The sequence below is a fragment of the Talpa europaea genome (genome assembly GCF_964194135.1).
Source record: "Talpa europaea genome assembly, chromosome: 3".
Taxonomy (NCBI): Eukaryota; Metazoa; Chordata; class Mammalia; order Eulipotyphla; family Talpidae; genus Talpa; species Talpa europaea.
In genome coordinates this window covers 94,918,654-94,933,717 of record NC_140069.1, presented here as the reverse complement: position 1 = coordinate 94,933,717, position 15,064 = coordinate 94,918,654, and the positions used below count along the sequence as shown (strand labels likewise).

Below are 15,064 nucleotides of genomic sequence, written 5' to 3'. Positions count from 1 at the left end.
ACCATGTATGCATAGGCATGCACTATAAACTATTTAATAGAGAGGTGGAAAACTGATGTTGCAAGAGATAGTGGGGACAAGACTTAAAACTAAGAAAGACTCCAGTAAGGTATATCTGCTGTGGTTCCATTGGGATTAAATAATTAACATTTGTCTGGGGAAGTAAATTTATTCATGTTATTTCTTCTCTCTGTATGTGCATACCAAAAAGCTGTTATATATGCATGCTTTTAAGAAAAATATTTTTATTGGAGCCATAATAGAACCAATGAAAATTAAATGGCTTAAACTGCCATAGTTATTTCTTGATAGTCTCTTCCACATTCCTCCCTTTAAAGATTGTAAATATTCTTGTGGCCCTTAATTTCAGCTAAAATAATTCATGTTGTGAGATTAATGACAAAATGTCTCTCCTACTGTAGTATTTGGATTTACTGAAATATTTTAGGAAAAAATGATATGAGAGATCTGATTCACAGTAATCTATTTGGGAAAAGGAGCTGAACTAAGTAGGTGAGGCATTGTCAGCCTTGAGTTGATGGTTGATGAAGCTGGGTAATAGATGTATGGTTGGTTTTTTTATGGAATTCACTCTGTTTTAGAATGTGTTTGAAATTCTCCATGATAAAAAGTTAAAAAATTAAACAAAATCAATACCAGGCTTAACCTAAAGGAATCCATTAAATGGTGAAATTTCAGACAATTTGGTAACAGGTGAAGGAGTATGGAGGGACAAGAATTTTCTGGTATTTCTCAAATCATATCAGCTACTTTGCTTTCATATTTAGCATAGATGACTTTCTAACTGATCAGGACATGTCTCAGTTGCTTTAAGATGGGACTAATTTGGATGCTTATTTACTGTGGCAATAATTTGGAAGGCTGGCTTTTAAAAAATGAAATCTTGTTTCTCTTAAATATTATCTCACTTTAGGTAAGCATAAAAATTTCTGAGAACACCTAGGTCATGAATTAACTCTTGAGATAAAGCAGTACTACAGCTGATACCCATGTTAATCTAGTTGATTATTATTTAAAAAAATTAGTGATTTATGTACAGAAGGTGAAATTTCATTGCAATAACAGGTGCTTCTTTTTAAAGAGAAATGGTAATTTCTGAATATTTTTTGCTCTTAGATTACTATGTAATAATGCAGGTAAAAAAGATTTTTAACCATTAAAAACTGGCAAATATAAAAATGCAGTGTTGCTTCATTAACCCTTCAAATATTAACCACTAGGTATTCTTTAGTGTCTGTCAGTTACTCATTAACTTTTATATGGTGTTATTGTTTCTCTAATTGTCAGTAATTTCCACCAGGGGAGGTTGAAAAACAAACTCCAATAATTTTTTTCTAGATCAGGAAAATATTCAGATTTTATTAATAATATCTTTTCTGCTCACTGTATGTTCATTATTAAAAATTGACTTTGTATTTGGAATCTGTAAAATCTACTTCAAATATTAAGCCCAAAGTTAGTTGTGCAGTTTATGGTTTCTTTGTATGGCTTTATTGCCCTCACCATTTCCTTGGTGTAAGCTACTGAGCAAGGGAACAAGATTTCCTTTGTAACTGATACCTAAATTTCTTTTCTCCTTTAAGCATCTAATTTGCACTGTGAAGACATATAATTTGAGACTTGTAGCTATATCACCAAAGTCCAACAGTTTACGCAGATCTCTAATTTTCTGAGTTGTACTGGCTATAATTTAAATTTTTTGCATGTTTTTAACTGGTCTGCAATGCAGACCAGTATACATCAGAAGCCTTTGTATATTGACAGAGACTGGGAAAAGGATGCCTTGTTCTGATTTCAGATAAGCTTTCCCTTTTTAAAACTGCAGGTGCAGAGAGAGCCCATTCATAACAGTTATAGTCACTGAAAGGAAATAAAATGTTATTACATGAGAACTTGACTAATCTTCACAAGCACAATGAATATTTAAATATGTATTATTATTAGCAAACTCTAGAGGGAAATGGTACTTTTTCCTTTGTCCCAGTATTGGAAGTAAAATATCCTCTGTTAACAAGTTTTGGTCATTTTACTCATGTGCCTATGCTGACTAAATCTAGAAAAATAGTGTCAGTTATTAACACAGGATGGAATTATGCTTCATGAAAAGTCTGCTGAAACAAAATGCATGTTTCATATGAGGCCATTAATATTGAATGTGACTTTTTTTCTTTGTCATTTCACTTACTTTAAAATTGACAGTTAAGCCCCCCAAATTATCACAAGATACAAACTGGGTAAATCTCCTTGAAGTAGATATTAGACAACTACATATGCAACTATTTGTTGATGCTGGCTAGATGTTTCTGTTACAAATCCTGTTTATAAGGTAAACTACTTGACAGTTTTAACTGGTGTCAGGCAGAAACTTGGCACATCAATTCAGAGTATAGTAGTAAATTTTAGTCAACAAAATAATTATGACTTTCCTTGAGCTGGAGAGGTCAAAGAAAGGCTCTAAAATAGTTTAAAGGCAAGATGATATATATGGCAATGATCACTGCATTGGTAAAACCAAATGGTCTATATTTAAAACCAATAAGTTCTCGTTCTAAATTGATGAGTATTACTATTACATTATATTTTACTGCTTGCTAACAATCTAGTGCTGTCACCCTACAATTGCTTATAATTCAAACACCTTTTTATCAGTTATTTGACTTGAACTGTTCTTTGTGATTTAGTGAGGACAAATATAATCCTCATTTCACAGATGAGAACAATAAACTTTATAAGGAAATGTCCTTTCCAAATAAGGCAATTCTGACATAAGTAGCCTTCCTGGACCAAAAGCTGTGAATTCTAGTCCAGGATTGTGTCCCAAGGTCTCAGTCTCAGGGATTGAATTCAGTGAAGGATCGGTTAGCAAAGAATATTTTTTAATTAAAAAAAAAAGGTGACTTAAGAGTAATTCATTCATACTGAACACTGTGATAGAAGACTCTATGTGCAAACATTCTTTTTCCCCCCATGGACTCAAAAACCAGAAGATGGGCCCCATCACACCAGTTAATCTGGAGCCTGGAATCAAATGCAGGTTGTTAATGGACCTAAATTCTAGACAGGTGGGTTGCATCTTCATGGAGCCCTTCAAGGATGATGTTTTTAAGTATGGTGCATAACCCCTAAATTGACTTCTGTAAATTCAACCCCCAACCAACTTCTTTCTATTAATATTCCCTAACACCGAGGAACAACACAGAGAGTCTCCTCGCACAAATTAGTTGTTGCTGCCATTCCGGGATGGAAAAACTTGACACCTGGCCGCCCTCAGGTTGCCTGCGAAGGAAGATACTGCCACAAACCAACCCTTCTGAAGATCTCAAGGCAGAGCAAGGCCGACTCCGGACTACCTACCTGGTCGGGGTGCTCTTCAAGACAGCCCAGACCTTTGGGGTAGAAAAGAAAACAAAAGGAAACAAAACAACTTACCACTTTGGCCCAGTCCAAGAACAACTGAAAACACCCAGGCCGCCCGGAGCAATGGGGCAGGACCCCGCCGGCAGTTTTGCAGGCAGACAAATGCAGCAGTAAAAAAAGCCTGGGCCAAGCGGCACATAATGTAAAGCAGCCCGCACCGCGCTCACAGCCTGGCTGTTATCCGGATGCGCACTCGCGCCTCCCTGGCACCTGGAGCCCGGCGCTAGGAAGTTTTCCGCAGGCGGGGCAGGAGGACGCCGCGCTTCGGAACAAGTGGTGCAGGTACGCGGACCGGGGCACCGCTCGGCATCTCAGGGCCCCAGCGGCCCTCCCAGTTCGCGCGGCGGGTCCCGGGATCTCCGCTAGAAGCACCTCCCTGGACGGCCAATGGCCCGAGGCGGCGACGCGAGCGAGGGCTCTGCAGTTCGCTCTGGGACGAAGAAAGGAGCTTTTGTTTCTTTCCAGTCGGTGGGGCTTCTGCTGCATAAATCAGCTTAGTGAACAGCCAAACACAAACAAAGCCCGAGGCAGGGGGGGAAAACCAGCCTAGATCTACATTCACTGGGCGATGCTATATCTGTGGGAGGGGACGCCGGCAAGATTGAAGGGGATAAAAGTCGATGGCGCATCAGTCAGCATGAGCTATTTCCACAGGTGGGCAGGGAGGCCAGCTCTACTTAGTTGTAGTTTTGCAATCTCGTCCGCTGAGAAGTGGGCAAAGTCGAAGCGGCAGGTCTTGGCCGACGAGGGAGGAAGCTCTCGGTGCCAGCAGCCGGGGGAGGCGGCTCCCTGAGTGTCCTAGAAGCCCCTGCCGGAGCCCGCAGACCCGGAGCGAGGCATCGCAGCTCCCTGCTCGGCGGGAGTGGAGCGCACCGCCGCGAGCGCGGGAGGGGCGTTCCGCTAGGGTGCAGGAGCCGGGTCTCGGGGGGCGGGAGCTTCTTGCCCCGGTCCTTTTGGCCCCAGTGAGCGACGCGGGCGTCCCGCCGTCCAGAGCCCGAGCAGCTGGCGTGCTCTGGGGCGCACCCGGCTAGGATGCGAAGGAAGCGAGTCCGGCGAGGGCCGGGGAGGAGGCGTACTGCCCGGGCCTGTTGGGCGGGGGTGGGGGGCTCCCAAAGTGCGGGGTAGGTGGGCTCGTTCTGGGCCCGGAGTTGCTAGGAAACCGCCCCACGCTACAGAGCGCCTAGCCTCCGCCGCCTAAGCGCCGCGGTGGCTCGGAGGCAGCAATAGCGTGGGCGGGACATTGGTGAGGCATGAAGTCACCGCAACCCACACTCGCTCTTTGTTTTGCTCACTCCAGCTCTTTTTCTCCCCTTTGGCTCTGGTAGTTGCCGTTCCCATCGTTCACAAGAAGTCCCGATGCGTAGCCGCGCTACCGGAATCGCACGCCCTATTCCTTCTCACCCCCCCGCCCCCCCCCACCTTCCGGAATCCTTGCACCCCAACGTTCGGTGAGGGTGTGGAGATTCGCTCAGCTCGAGTGGCAAACCCTAGTCTCCCACCCGGGCGCTGCGCTCTTCTTTGTTCAGATACTCACTGCCCCGCAGGCTGCCGCATACAAAGTGTGGTCCGGGGCCTCTCCTTGTTCCCAATACCCTCTGTTCAGCAGGGGCGCACTGTCCACTTTGATTGCAGAGTTGGGAGCCTACCCTTTGCCCCACCCCCAAGTCGTCCGGGGTCTCCCCAACCCTTGGAGAGTTGGGTGAGTTTGCGGAGTCTCTACCCCGAGCTGCTGGCTGAGATTTCTCGCGGCTCCTTCGCTCAGATCCTCTGTCCTGGGCTGGAGAACCCCGCTCTTTACAGAGTCTGGTGGTGTCTCCTGGCTTTTGTTAATTACTGTGTGTCTTTGACCTTCTCAATAAACAATAAACGGAACAAAGAAGTTACGTAGGTCGGCTAAACCGGGAGAAACAGAAAGCAGCTAAGGAGAGAAGCTGAGAAGGTATTTCTGCCGCTTGCAGTTTAGAAATTTAGGTCAAGCGGGGGGTGGGCATTTTGCTGGGCGACTGTCGGGGAAGCCGCCTATCTCCTGGGGTCCTGTCACTACCACACTAGGCTGACGGAGGGAAATCAAGGCAGTTTCTAATGAGACACAAGGGTGATAGTTCTCTTTTTTTCCTCTAGGGGCAGGAGTGGTTCCCTGTGATGATGTCTGACCTCTCTTTTTTCCACTAGCAGTCTGCGAACCTTTTCACGTAGCACCCGCCTCTCACAGGCATCAGTCCAGTACAGCCAGGTCAAGGTGAAATATGAGGGAGTTTCCCCTCCTTCTTATTTGTTTAATAGTTTCCATCTCCATATTTGGAGTAAACAAGTAGGAGACTCTCTCTTTTTTCTTTCTGTTTTCTAATTGTTAACTGAGTGAATGGAAAGTACCTGTCTAATGAACTACACATTGAAAACTCCCGCTCCCAGGTGTGGACTGTCCATTGGGGCCCACAGAATTAGCTAAGCAAACCAGGACCCAAGTTGGAAAATTACAAGTGTCCTAGATCTGCAAACCAGGAACTTTTGAGAGACCACAGGCATAATCCAGAACTAAAAAACTGATTCTTGTAAATACAATCTCACTATAGGTAGTTCTTTAAATGGAGAGAATTGACTCTTGCTCAGCTTCATTCTTTATTTTTTTCCTTAGTTCCAAGCTTGAACAGCTATAGTTTTGCTTTCCATGGTCTTTAAGAAAGGGCATGAAAGGGGTAAGAATAGGAATGAGGACTTGAATTTAGAACACAAAAGGCACATACTCAGGCTCTGATTAGTGACTATCCAATGGAGGCAGTGAATTTGTGTATTTTCTAGAACTTATTTGACAGTCCTAAGGAATGCAGCCACCCTTGAGAGAGAGTGCAGTGCTACATTAAAGGGAAAAGAGACAATTCATCATCCAGATGAGTGTATAAATACATCCTGTATTGTAAAATAGCTATCACATTAGTTTCATCACATTAAGTTGGATGTTAATGGAAATTACAGTGTTAAATAAAAATATTTTATGCAAAAATAATGTAATTTTGTGAAATTGATGATACACTGAGTTTTTAATCTCTGTTGTTCAGTGTTAATGTATTCAAATGAATGTATGCTAAATGAAAACTACTCTGTAGTAAGGGAAATAAAACAAAACTCGGCAATCTGTTACAGGAAATTTTGATGCCCTTTAGGAAGAAAGACTTCAATGCTTTGTTTTATGAAGCACATACAAATACATTAATTAGATTCTGGTTTTATGGAGTCATTGAAAAATAAGCATAGAGCCATTTATCAGCACTTTCCAGTTGTGAACAATTCTGGATATCAAAAAAGTTATCAAAATCAAATACACAGTATCCTAGCTGTAAGACTCTGATGAATTTGAACAGAGATATTAAGTGAAGAATTTAAACAGAGATACATTGTTTCAGAAGAAGGTGACTTGATTAATTCCTGTTTCTGTTTGTGTTTCTGTCTTGCATTGAAATTTCTGACAGCTAATTTTTCATCTGTGGTAATGAGAGCATATAAAATTCACAAATAGTCTAAAGTAATGTTACAGCTATTCAGTCCACACTTCCTATCACCTGATTCTTTTTGTTTCAAGTAGGCCATAAATTAGAAGACTTAATTTTCTTTTATTTTTTAAAGATTTATTTATGCATACAAGAACTGGGGTATACGCCAGAGGTGTGGGGGTGGTGAGAGGATTCACCAGAGACAGAGTGGGGAATAGAACAGGTAGATTGACTGAAATACACTGCTGAGTGGAGTAGTGGTTGAGTCAGGAGAGGTCTGCTGCGCCATGTGGGTCACCTACTAGGCCAGGATCAAACTCTTACTGCATTGCTCTAGATAGCTTCATAGTGCTGCGAGATGATGGAACTTTCTTCCCTACTCCTTTAACCTTAATTTTTCACTAATACACTTCATGGTTAAAAGTGAATCAATTATAGGTATATAGCAGGAGTGAGAGAGAAATCTGAAGGACTGCTCCTTTTAGTGTGGATTCACACCTTTACTAGATTTTTTGGTTGAAATTATTGAACTCATAGCTAAAACCATACTCATATTTTATATTGTTTCTTTCTGAAGTGGGGATCTGAGGTATTCAATAGGTTTTTAAGCAAATGTTTACAAATTCTCTAAACTTGTACAGCTTTTAGGATATGATGAATAGTCCAACTAGTAGGCTGTATTATAGTTGCTACAACTTCTGATTTTTTCCAGTGATACATGATAGAAGCTATTGGAAGGTACTTTTCGCTGAAATATCACATAAGGTAGTGTTCCTCAAACATTAGACTGAAGACTGCAACATAATCACCTACAGATTGATTCCTCAGTTCTATTTCAGGAGATTCTGAATTTGTAAATCTGATAGGGTGCCCAGTAATATGTATTAGAGCAATATCCTCAAATGACTCTTACACACCCTGAAGTTTAAGAATCCCACTATATGGGTTAATACAGAGACTCCTCAAAGGTCTCATATGTAATTATTGACAAATTCCAGTGTCAGGTACAAATTCAAAGAAAAATAAAGTGCTGCAGTCAATGTCCCTTTCCTTGGTGATTAACTTCTTAAGATGTTAATGTAATTTTGGGAAATATATGGTTAAAGTTAAATTCTTTACTAGAGGAATTTCCAGAAGGTGAAATAGGCCAACATGCAATTAAATTCTTCAAAGGAAAAAGCCTTTATTCAAGGGATATCTCACACACTAATTTTCCATACAGCTGAGCAAGTACCATTTTATATATGTGTAAACATGTAAACTGAAAACTAGGTAGGTGAGGAGACCAACCTCACTTCTTCAAGAAAATTACCAGGCAGGCATGCAAGAATCAGAGTTCTGATTCTTCTCTACCACCTCATAACAGTGATAGCTTTTTGGTTTCAAATAACAGCCAGACCATGATTTCCATAAGTAAAAATGAAGTTATTGAAAAGAAACTGGGAGCTCACAGAATGAGAGACCAGGGTTGAATAGGCCACAAACCAAGGGAAGCATAAGCAGTAGCAGTAAGTGTCCAGCAAGAAAAAAACTTTTCTAATCATCCCTTCATCTTGGACCACTTGCTCAACATTCATAGTTGTGGTTGGGATTGTCTGATTTCCAGAACTTTAATCGCGTATCAGTCCCCTGGCTTTTCAGTGGGAAGAATGGAGGAGTCTTTGCTTTTGACTGTAGAAACAGCAAAACACAATGGTTGGCAGGGTAAGGGGGAGGGGCAAATGAATGGAAGGGGAACAGAGGATTCTTAGGGTAATGAAACTACTCTGTATAAGTCTACAGTAACATTCTTATATACAAGAGGTGATATATATCATTTTGCATTTGTCAAAACTTACAGGATATGAAACAATAAAAGTGAACCCTCTATAAACTGGAATTTGCATGATGATGATGTGTCAGTGTCAATGTGGGCTGATCAGTTATAACAAATAAACCACTGTGGTGCAGGATGTTGAAAGTGGAGAAGGCTATGTGTGTATGGGGCCAGGGGTTATGTGGAACTTTCCATTCAATTTTTCTGTGAACTACCTTAAAATAATACAGCCTCTCTCTCACACACCACTCTGTCTCTCACACACACCCCACTACCAAATAAGATTATTGTGAGAATCAAAGGGGAGATCTATTGATTCTTTGAATGAAACTTGTTAGAATTCACCATATATTATCCCAAGGGATCTTTTAGTGCTAATTTATATGATTTTAATTTCATAATATAAGCCACATTGAACATACATAAATACTTATTTCAGGACTTGCATATAATCATAAAATAACATCTAATGTCTTTACTTTTGCTGAATACAATACTTTACTGTGACTTTATAATTCTTTATCCACATTAATAGAGGTAATGTACATGTCCTAGCATTCTTTATGACCTAGCATTCTTTTTTTTTTTAATGTGTGTAACCACATTTATTTATTTATTTTTAAAGATTTATTTATTTATTTATTTATTTATTTATACACACAGTGGGTACAGTCAGAAGCGCAGGAGGGTGAGAGAATTCACCAGAGCCAGAGCGGGGAGCAGAACAGGCAGACTGACAAAGTACACTGCTTAGGGTAGCAGCGGACGCTACGGGAGAGGTCTGTGCGCCATGTGGGACCCTTGCGGGTGGCCGGGGATCAAACCAGCGCTGCAGAGGCTGTGGGCATCTTCGCAGCCCAGCGCTTAACCACTGCTCCACTGGGGTGCCCTGACCTAGCATTCTTTATGACCATCTAGTTTTATGTCTTCAAACAAAAGTGTTCCACAACCTTAAGTTATCTTTGTACACTTTGATATAAAACTAGATGACAGCTTCACTTATTTATACATGATTAGGACAACATACTCAATACTGCCTTTTATGTAAAATTTGATGTGTTTAATTTTATATGTAGTCACGAGGGTAAATTAAGGTGTTACATGTTTTAAATGCTATTGCTTTATTGCTCAGCATTCTAAGTGTACAGTAATGCTAAGAGCATATAGCTGGTTCTCCCAAATAAAGGTATCAGCAGACATTATAATAACAACATTTTTGCAGTGACGTATTTCATTTCTTGAGCCATTGTGATTATGTGGTCTGATTTGCACATCATTACACAGCTAAAGGTCCTTCTGAACTTCAGTAACTCAGAAGTGAGCCCACAACTAGAATTCTCCCTCTCAGCATTTTCTCATGATCACATAGCCTCTAGAGAATGAAGTCACTGAAAAATTTGAATTATTCTAATCGAATTCACATGACATTTTTATACTTGGAATGCTTCCATTCTTAGCCCCCTTCTCCAATTTCAAAATTACTTCATGTTTCACCTTGAAGAATGTGACCTTTTAACTTAATGAGGAAATTCTTTATAAATTAGGCACAGGATATTCTGTTTAAACATTCATTTCATAAATATGTAATTATTTATTGAATATTTACTACGTGTAAAGTGATAGGTCCTATAAAGCATAGTATTATTAGGAATACTATATTATAAAAGAAGATGACTCGGTTGTTAAAAAAGCTCAGAAATAGACTCTAATATCAATAACAATTTAACATAATATAAAATGTGTTTCACACTCAATAGAAATAAATAAGTTAATAAATGATATAAATGATGCCGGTACAATTGTCAACTATTTGGGAAAAACACTGATTTAGAAATCTATATTTTATACTAAAACTTATTTTATACTAAAATACATTAACAATGAATTAAAAGGCTTACTGTAAAACTACAAGACTATCTGTTTTTCTGACATTGGTAACAAAAGATCATTCTAATATAAAAAAATTAATCAAAAGAACAAATTTGAGGTTGATTTCTTTAAAATTTAGGTGTTTATGAATATTTCAGAAGAGTAAAAATACATACCATAGACTGTTTATAGAAGAGGATAAGAAAACACTTAGCCTATAATAAATAAGTGTGCAAATTGCATCAGCATGTGATTCAGGCATATGGAATATAAATATATACAAATATGTAGGGAAAGTTCAACTTCATCCGTTATCAAAAAAACTAACAGAACAAGATGTCATTTTTACCCATTAAATTCTCAAAGACTTCAAAATGACAAATAATAATAACAACAGAGGGTTGAAATATGAACTCATTGATGGTGGAATTGTAAATTGGCTCAAACTTTCTTGCAATTGACAATGCGAGAAAATATTTTAAATATTTGAAATACGAATACCATATCTGGGAAGTTAATGCTCTAAAGATTCAGAAATATACGAAAATTATTTCTAAATAATAATTTCAGCATGATATACAATCACAACAAAAATGCAAAGTATTTTGGTCATTTAAACAATTTTCAAGCTAAATTAGCAGAGAAAATGATCAAGTTCTGCAGTGCACCTTAGGTATTATTTTCTCTTAAGTATTATTTACTATTTAATGACTTTATTGCTGTCCTAGTTCAGGCTTTTTCACATCCTTGTGTTGAACTCCCAGCTGCCCCTTCCCTGCAGACCTCTGAAAGTTTTCCTTCCGAAACACACATCTAAATTTGTTAAACCTTCCATGCTTCTGGGCTTCATCTTGTGCTGTTCCTCAACCTCTCTTCCTACCATGGGACAGATCTTTGGAATCAACTGTGAAACTTTGAACATTCTGATCCCAAATCACATTCCCAGTACCATTTTTTCCCCGACATCTCCTTTCCACCGTCCACAGTCCCATGCTTTACAGTACAGAATCCTAGTTTCCAAACACTTTCACTTGCTTTTTCATTGGTTTTACCCTTAGTTGAACATGTTTCTCCCCTTTTCCTTTTCATTTTTCCTTCTTGATTGTCAAGAGTCCTTTCTAAAAATGCCACCTTTGCCAAGTCTAAGTTTCCTCTAAGCATGATCTGCAAAGTTTTCCATATATAATCAACCTTTGATAAGAATCTGTTTATTTTTAATGTTTTCATTATAGAAAATTAAAAAAAAGATTCCATTTTCACAGTGAATTTTATTTGCTTTTTAAAAAATTATATTTTTTATTGAGGTAACATTGTTCTACAATGTTGTATGTGATTTAAGGTATAGGCTCATACTTCTTCAGAATTATATCACCATACTACTCGTACCACCACATTATTTGCTTTATTTTTATATAGCTGTATCCATACTGGAGTTAAACAATTTTTAATATGATTCCATTCTTCATGGTTATCTTTCTGCATTGTATATTGTTCCACAAGCCTGAGTTAGAAATAGTGGAAGGATGCATTATTATCCTTAGGCTTGAAAGGGCAAAAGAAGGGCCAAATGTATTGAGTGTGTGGACATCACCTGATAAGTTCTGACACCTTTGTTTAACAGTCATAGCAACCTGAGGTTATCTGAGGGGAAGGCCCTGAGAGAATAACTACCTCTTCTTTCTTCCTGTCAACACACATCATTATTAAGATTCATCTCTGAGCCAGAGGATAGGGAATCATAGCTAGAGTCCAGAGACTGACCTCACAGGGCAGAGAGCAATGTGGAATGGGAAACTGGTTAAGCAAAGAAAAGATCTTGGCATTCCCATAGGAGGGGATATGGGTTGTTTATAGTTTTTGACCATTTTAGTCACAAAAATATTTGCATAAATCTTTATTCAAATTCTTGAATATATAAGAAGATTCTTTCTTTGGAAAAAATTTGAAGGTGAAGTTAGAGGGTCAAAAGAGAAATATATTCTTAAGACTCCTACTACTTCCTGCCAAATAGCTTAGCTTTTCCAAAAGACTCAGAAAAAATAAGAATTAGAAGATTTGATGAAAAGACTTGCCCAGTTAAGATCCTAACACTGTGAAATGATTGTGATCTTGGAAATGGTTTCTTAAGCAGGATCCTAGCAGGAAATGGAAACCTGAGTTAAGCTGGTAATTGAAGCCTGTAGGGAAGGTTTTATGGAAGTGCAGGAATAGTGCAGCCCACCAGGGGCTTTTTAACAGTGGGGAGTCTTTAACACCCTTGACTTAAAAGAGCAAATGCACATGTGCATGCACAGACACACACACACACAAACCACACCACACATATACACAAAGGGTAAGGATGAGCTGAACAAAGAGGGCTTCAAATAGGAAGAAGACAGAAAATCAGTGAACCAGCAGAGGGAAAATAGGGCAAATAAGGCTCTGACTTCAGTTTTTTCCTACTCTTCAGTTCTTTACTACCAGTGCCCCGGAAGTACCAAACCCAGTGGAAACCATAGATGAAGTAGCCCTTGAATACATTTACTTTGGCTAATCCTGGGACAGAGAAGGGGTAGAGAAGAGAAAGGATGGGTAATTGGCAAGTATCCTTTAAAGGAGATCAAATGGCCAAGGGAAAGGAACTTGGCTTTATTAAGGTATCCATAATCTAACATGGTGAGATTATCTAAAGATGAAAATTGCTCCTTGGTCTAAATTTCACATAATTGCCTAATCAATAAATGCTTGTATTCCTCTCAGGTATATTCCTTATTGTTTGCTTGAACTTTCTGGATTTTTCTTGATTGACTGGGGAAAACAAGGTTTAGAATCAAATACATTTAGCCTTCATTATGCCCATAGAGTATTAAAAGTTACTGAATTTTGTGCGAGATGTTTTAAAATCCTATTTTCAGCTTAGTTTGAACAACAGCACATTGAGCACAACCAGGCCTTCGTTTTTACAGGCAATGAGCTCTATGTATGCTGCTATTTAAAAAGGAGCCCACACTCTGCTCTTTGTCACAGTTCTCACCACTCCCTGCTGTCTCCTTGAGAGTTATTTAGTTTCAGGACCTAAACCAATTGGACAGGGTGTAGTTCCATAAAAATTACCATTTTTCCACTGTGTCATGTTACTGTTCTATAGGCTGGGTTCATTCATCTGTGTTGCATGCCTGAACCCTGTAGACATTTATGTTTGTGAACTCTGCACTAGTGGTCCAGGGACAAAGGGGGCAGTGTCCCATCCTTCAACTCTATTTCAAGATCAACTGAACATTCAGTATCAATGCAGGAACTGCATTGTGGTCAATAGAATGTGGCATAAATAAAATTATGCATAAGCTCTTCACAATTCCTTTTACTAAATAATCACTACATGCTATGTATTCCGTATCTTGATCCTCACCACTTTCTACTGAACTTTTGCTCTCTATTTTATTCATCTGGTAGGAGCAGTTTAGAATCATAACAGCAGAATTGTGTAATCAATAACTGCAATTTATTTCAACCATAAAAGTTAGTGTAATGAAGAAGAAATTTTCTCTATCTGGGAATCAAGAAAGACTTTACAGGAAAGAAGTTCTGGGAAGGGTTTTGAAGAGTGAAAAAGGAATGGATACTGGGGTAATGAAAGGAAGGTAACAGAATGTGCAAGGGACCCAGGTATATTAAATTTTTAAGAGTTTGTGTTTGATTATGAAAAGAAGTAATCAATGATAAAGCTAGAGCAGTGTGGAAGGAGCTTAGACTTTCTCCTGCAGATGATAAGTAATTATTGAGAAATTTTAAACAAGAGGATAGTTATATTGGAGTTTTGGATACATTCTCCTGGTGTTAGTTTAGAGAATGAACTGAGAAAATGATATTGAAACAGGCTTATGAGAGAGGTGAAAATGACCCAGATCAAGAAAGTGATATTTGATGATGGAAAGAAGGTAACAAATTCAAAAGATATGTAGGAGATAAGATGTCTAAGGTATATTTAGTAATTAGTTGAAGAATACATGAGGAAGGGCCTCCCCGGTGGCGCAGTGGTTGAGCACTGAATTGCAAAGCTGCCCGCTTCCTCTGCTGCGCCGGTTCGATCCTGGCTGCTCCCCGGCCACTGGAGGAGGGTCCCACAAGGTGCGCAGACCTCTCCTGCCGCCCGCTGCTCCCCTCAGCAGTGTACTTCGGTCCTTCTGCCTGTTCTGCTCCCTGCTCTGGCTCTGGTGAATTCTCTCACCCTCCCACCCTTCTGACTGTACCCAGTGCTTGTATAAATAAACAAATAAATCTTTAAAAAAAAAAGTATACATGAGGAAAGCAAATATGTATTGGGGAAGTTAAATTAAGGTATGTTGTTGGTGTGTGTGGTATAGTAACATGACTCTGAAGAAGGGTCACCCAGTACTTCTGGGTCATGCATAGTTTGTTAACCAATACTACCTCAATAGAAAAAATTAGAACTATCCTACAGAAATTTACC

General features: G+C 39.3%; 1 protein-coding gene across 1 annotated transcript in view; it reads right to left on the bottom strand.

Moving 5' to 3' along the window:
* The window catches only part of ITGB8 (integrin subunit beta 8), a gene marked incomplete at both ends in the record, with an annotated part of 80,944 nt that extends 77,367 nt beyond the window's left edge, over positions 1–3,577 (bottom strand). Inside the window, one exon of the mRNA XM_084229767.1 lies at positions 3,451–3,577. Coding sequence (XP_084085893.1) covers positions 3,451–3,577 — 127 coding nt within the window. The remainder of the gene's footprint in view (positions 1–3,450) is intronic.
* Positions 3,578–15,064: the final 11,487 nt, after the last annotated feature.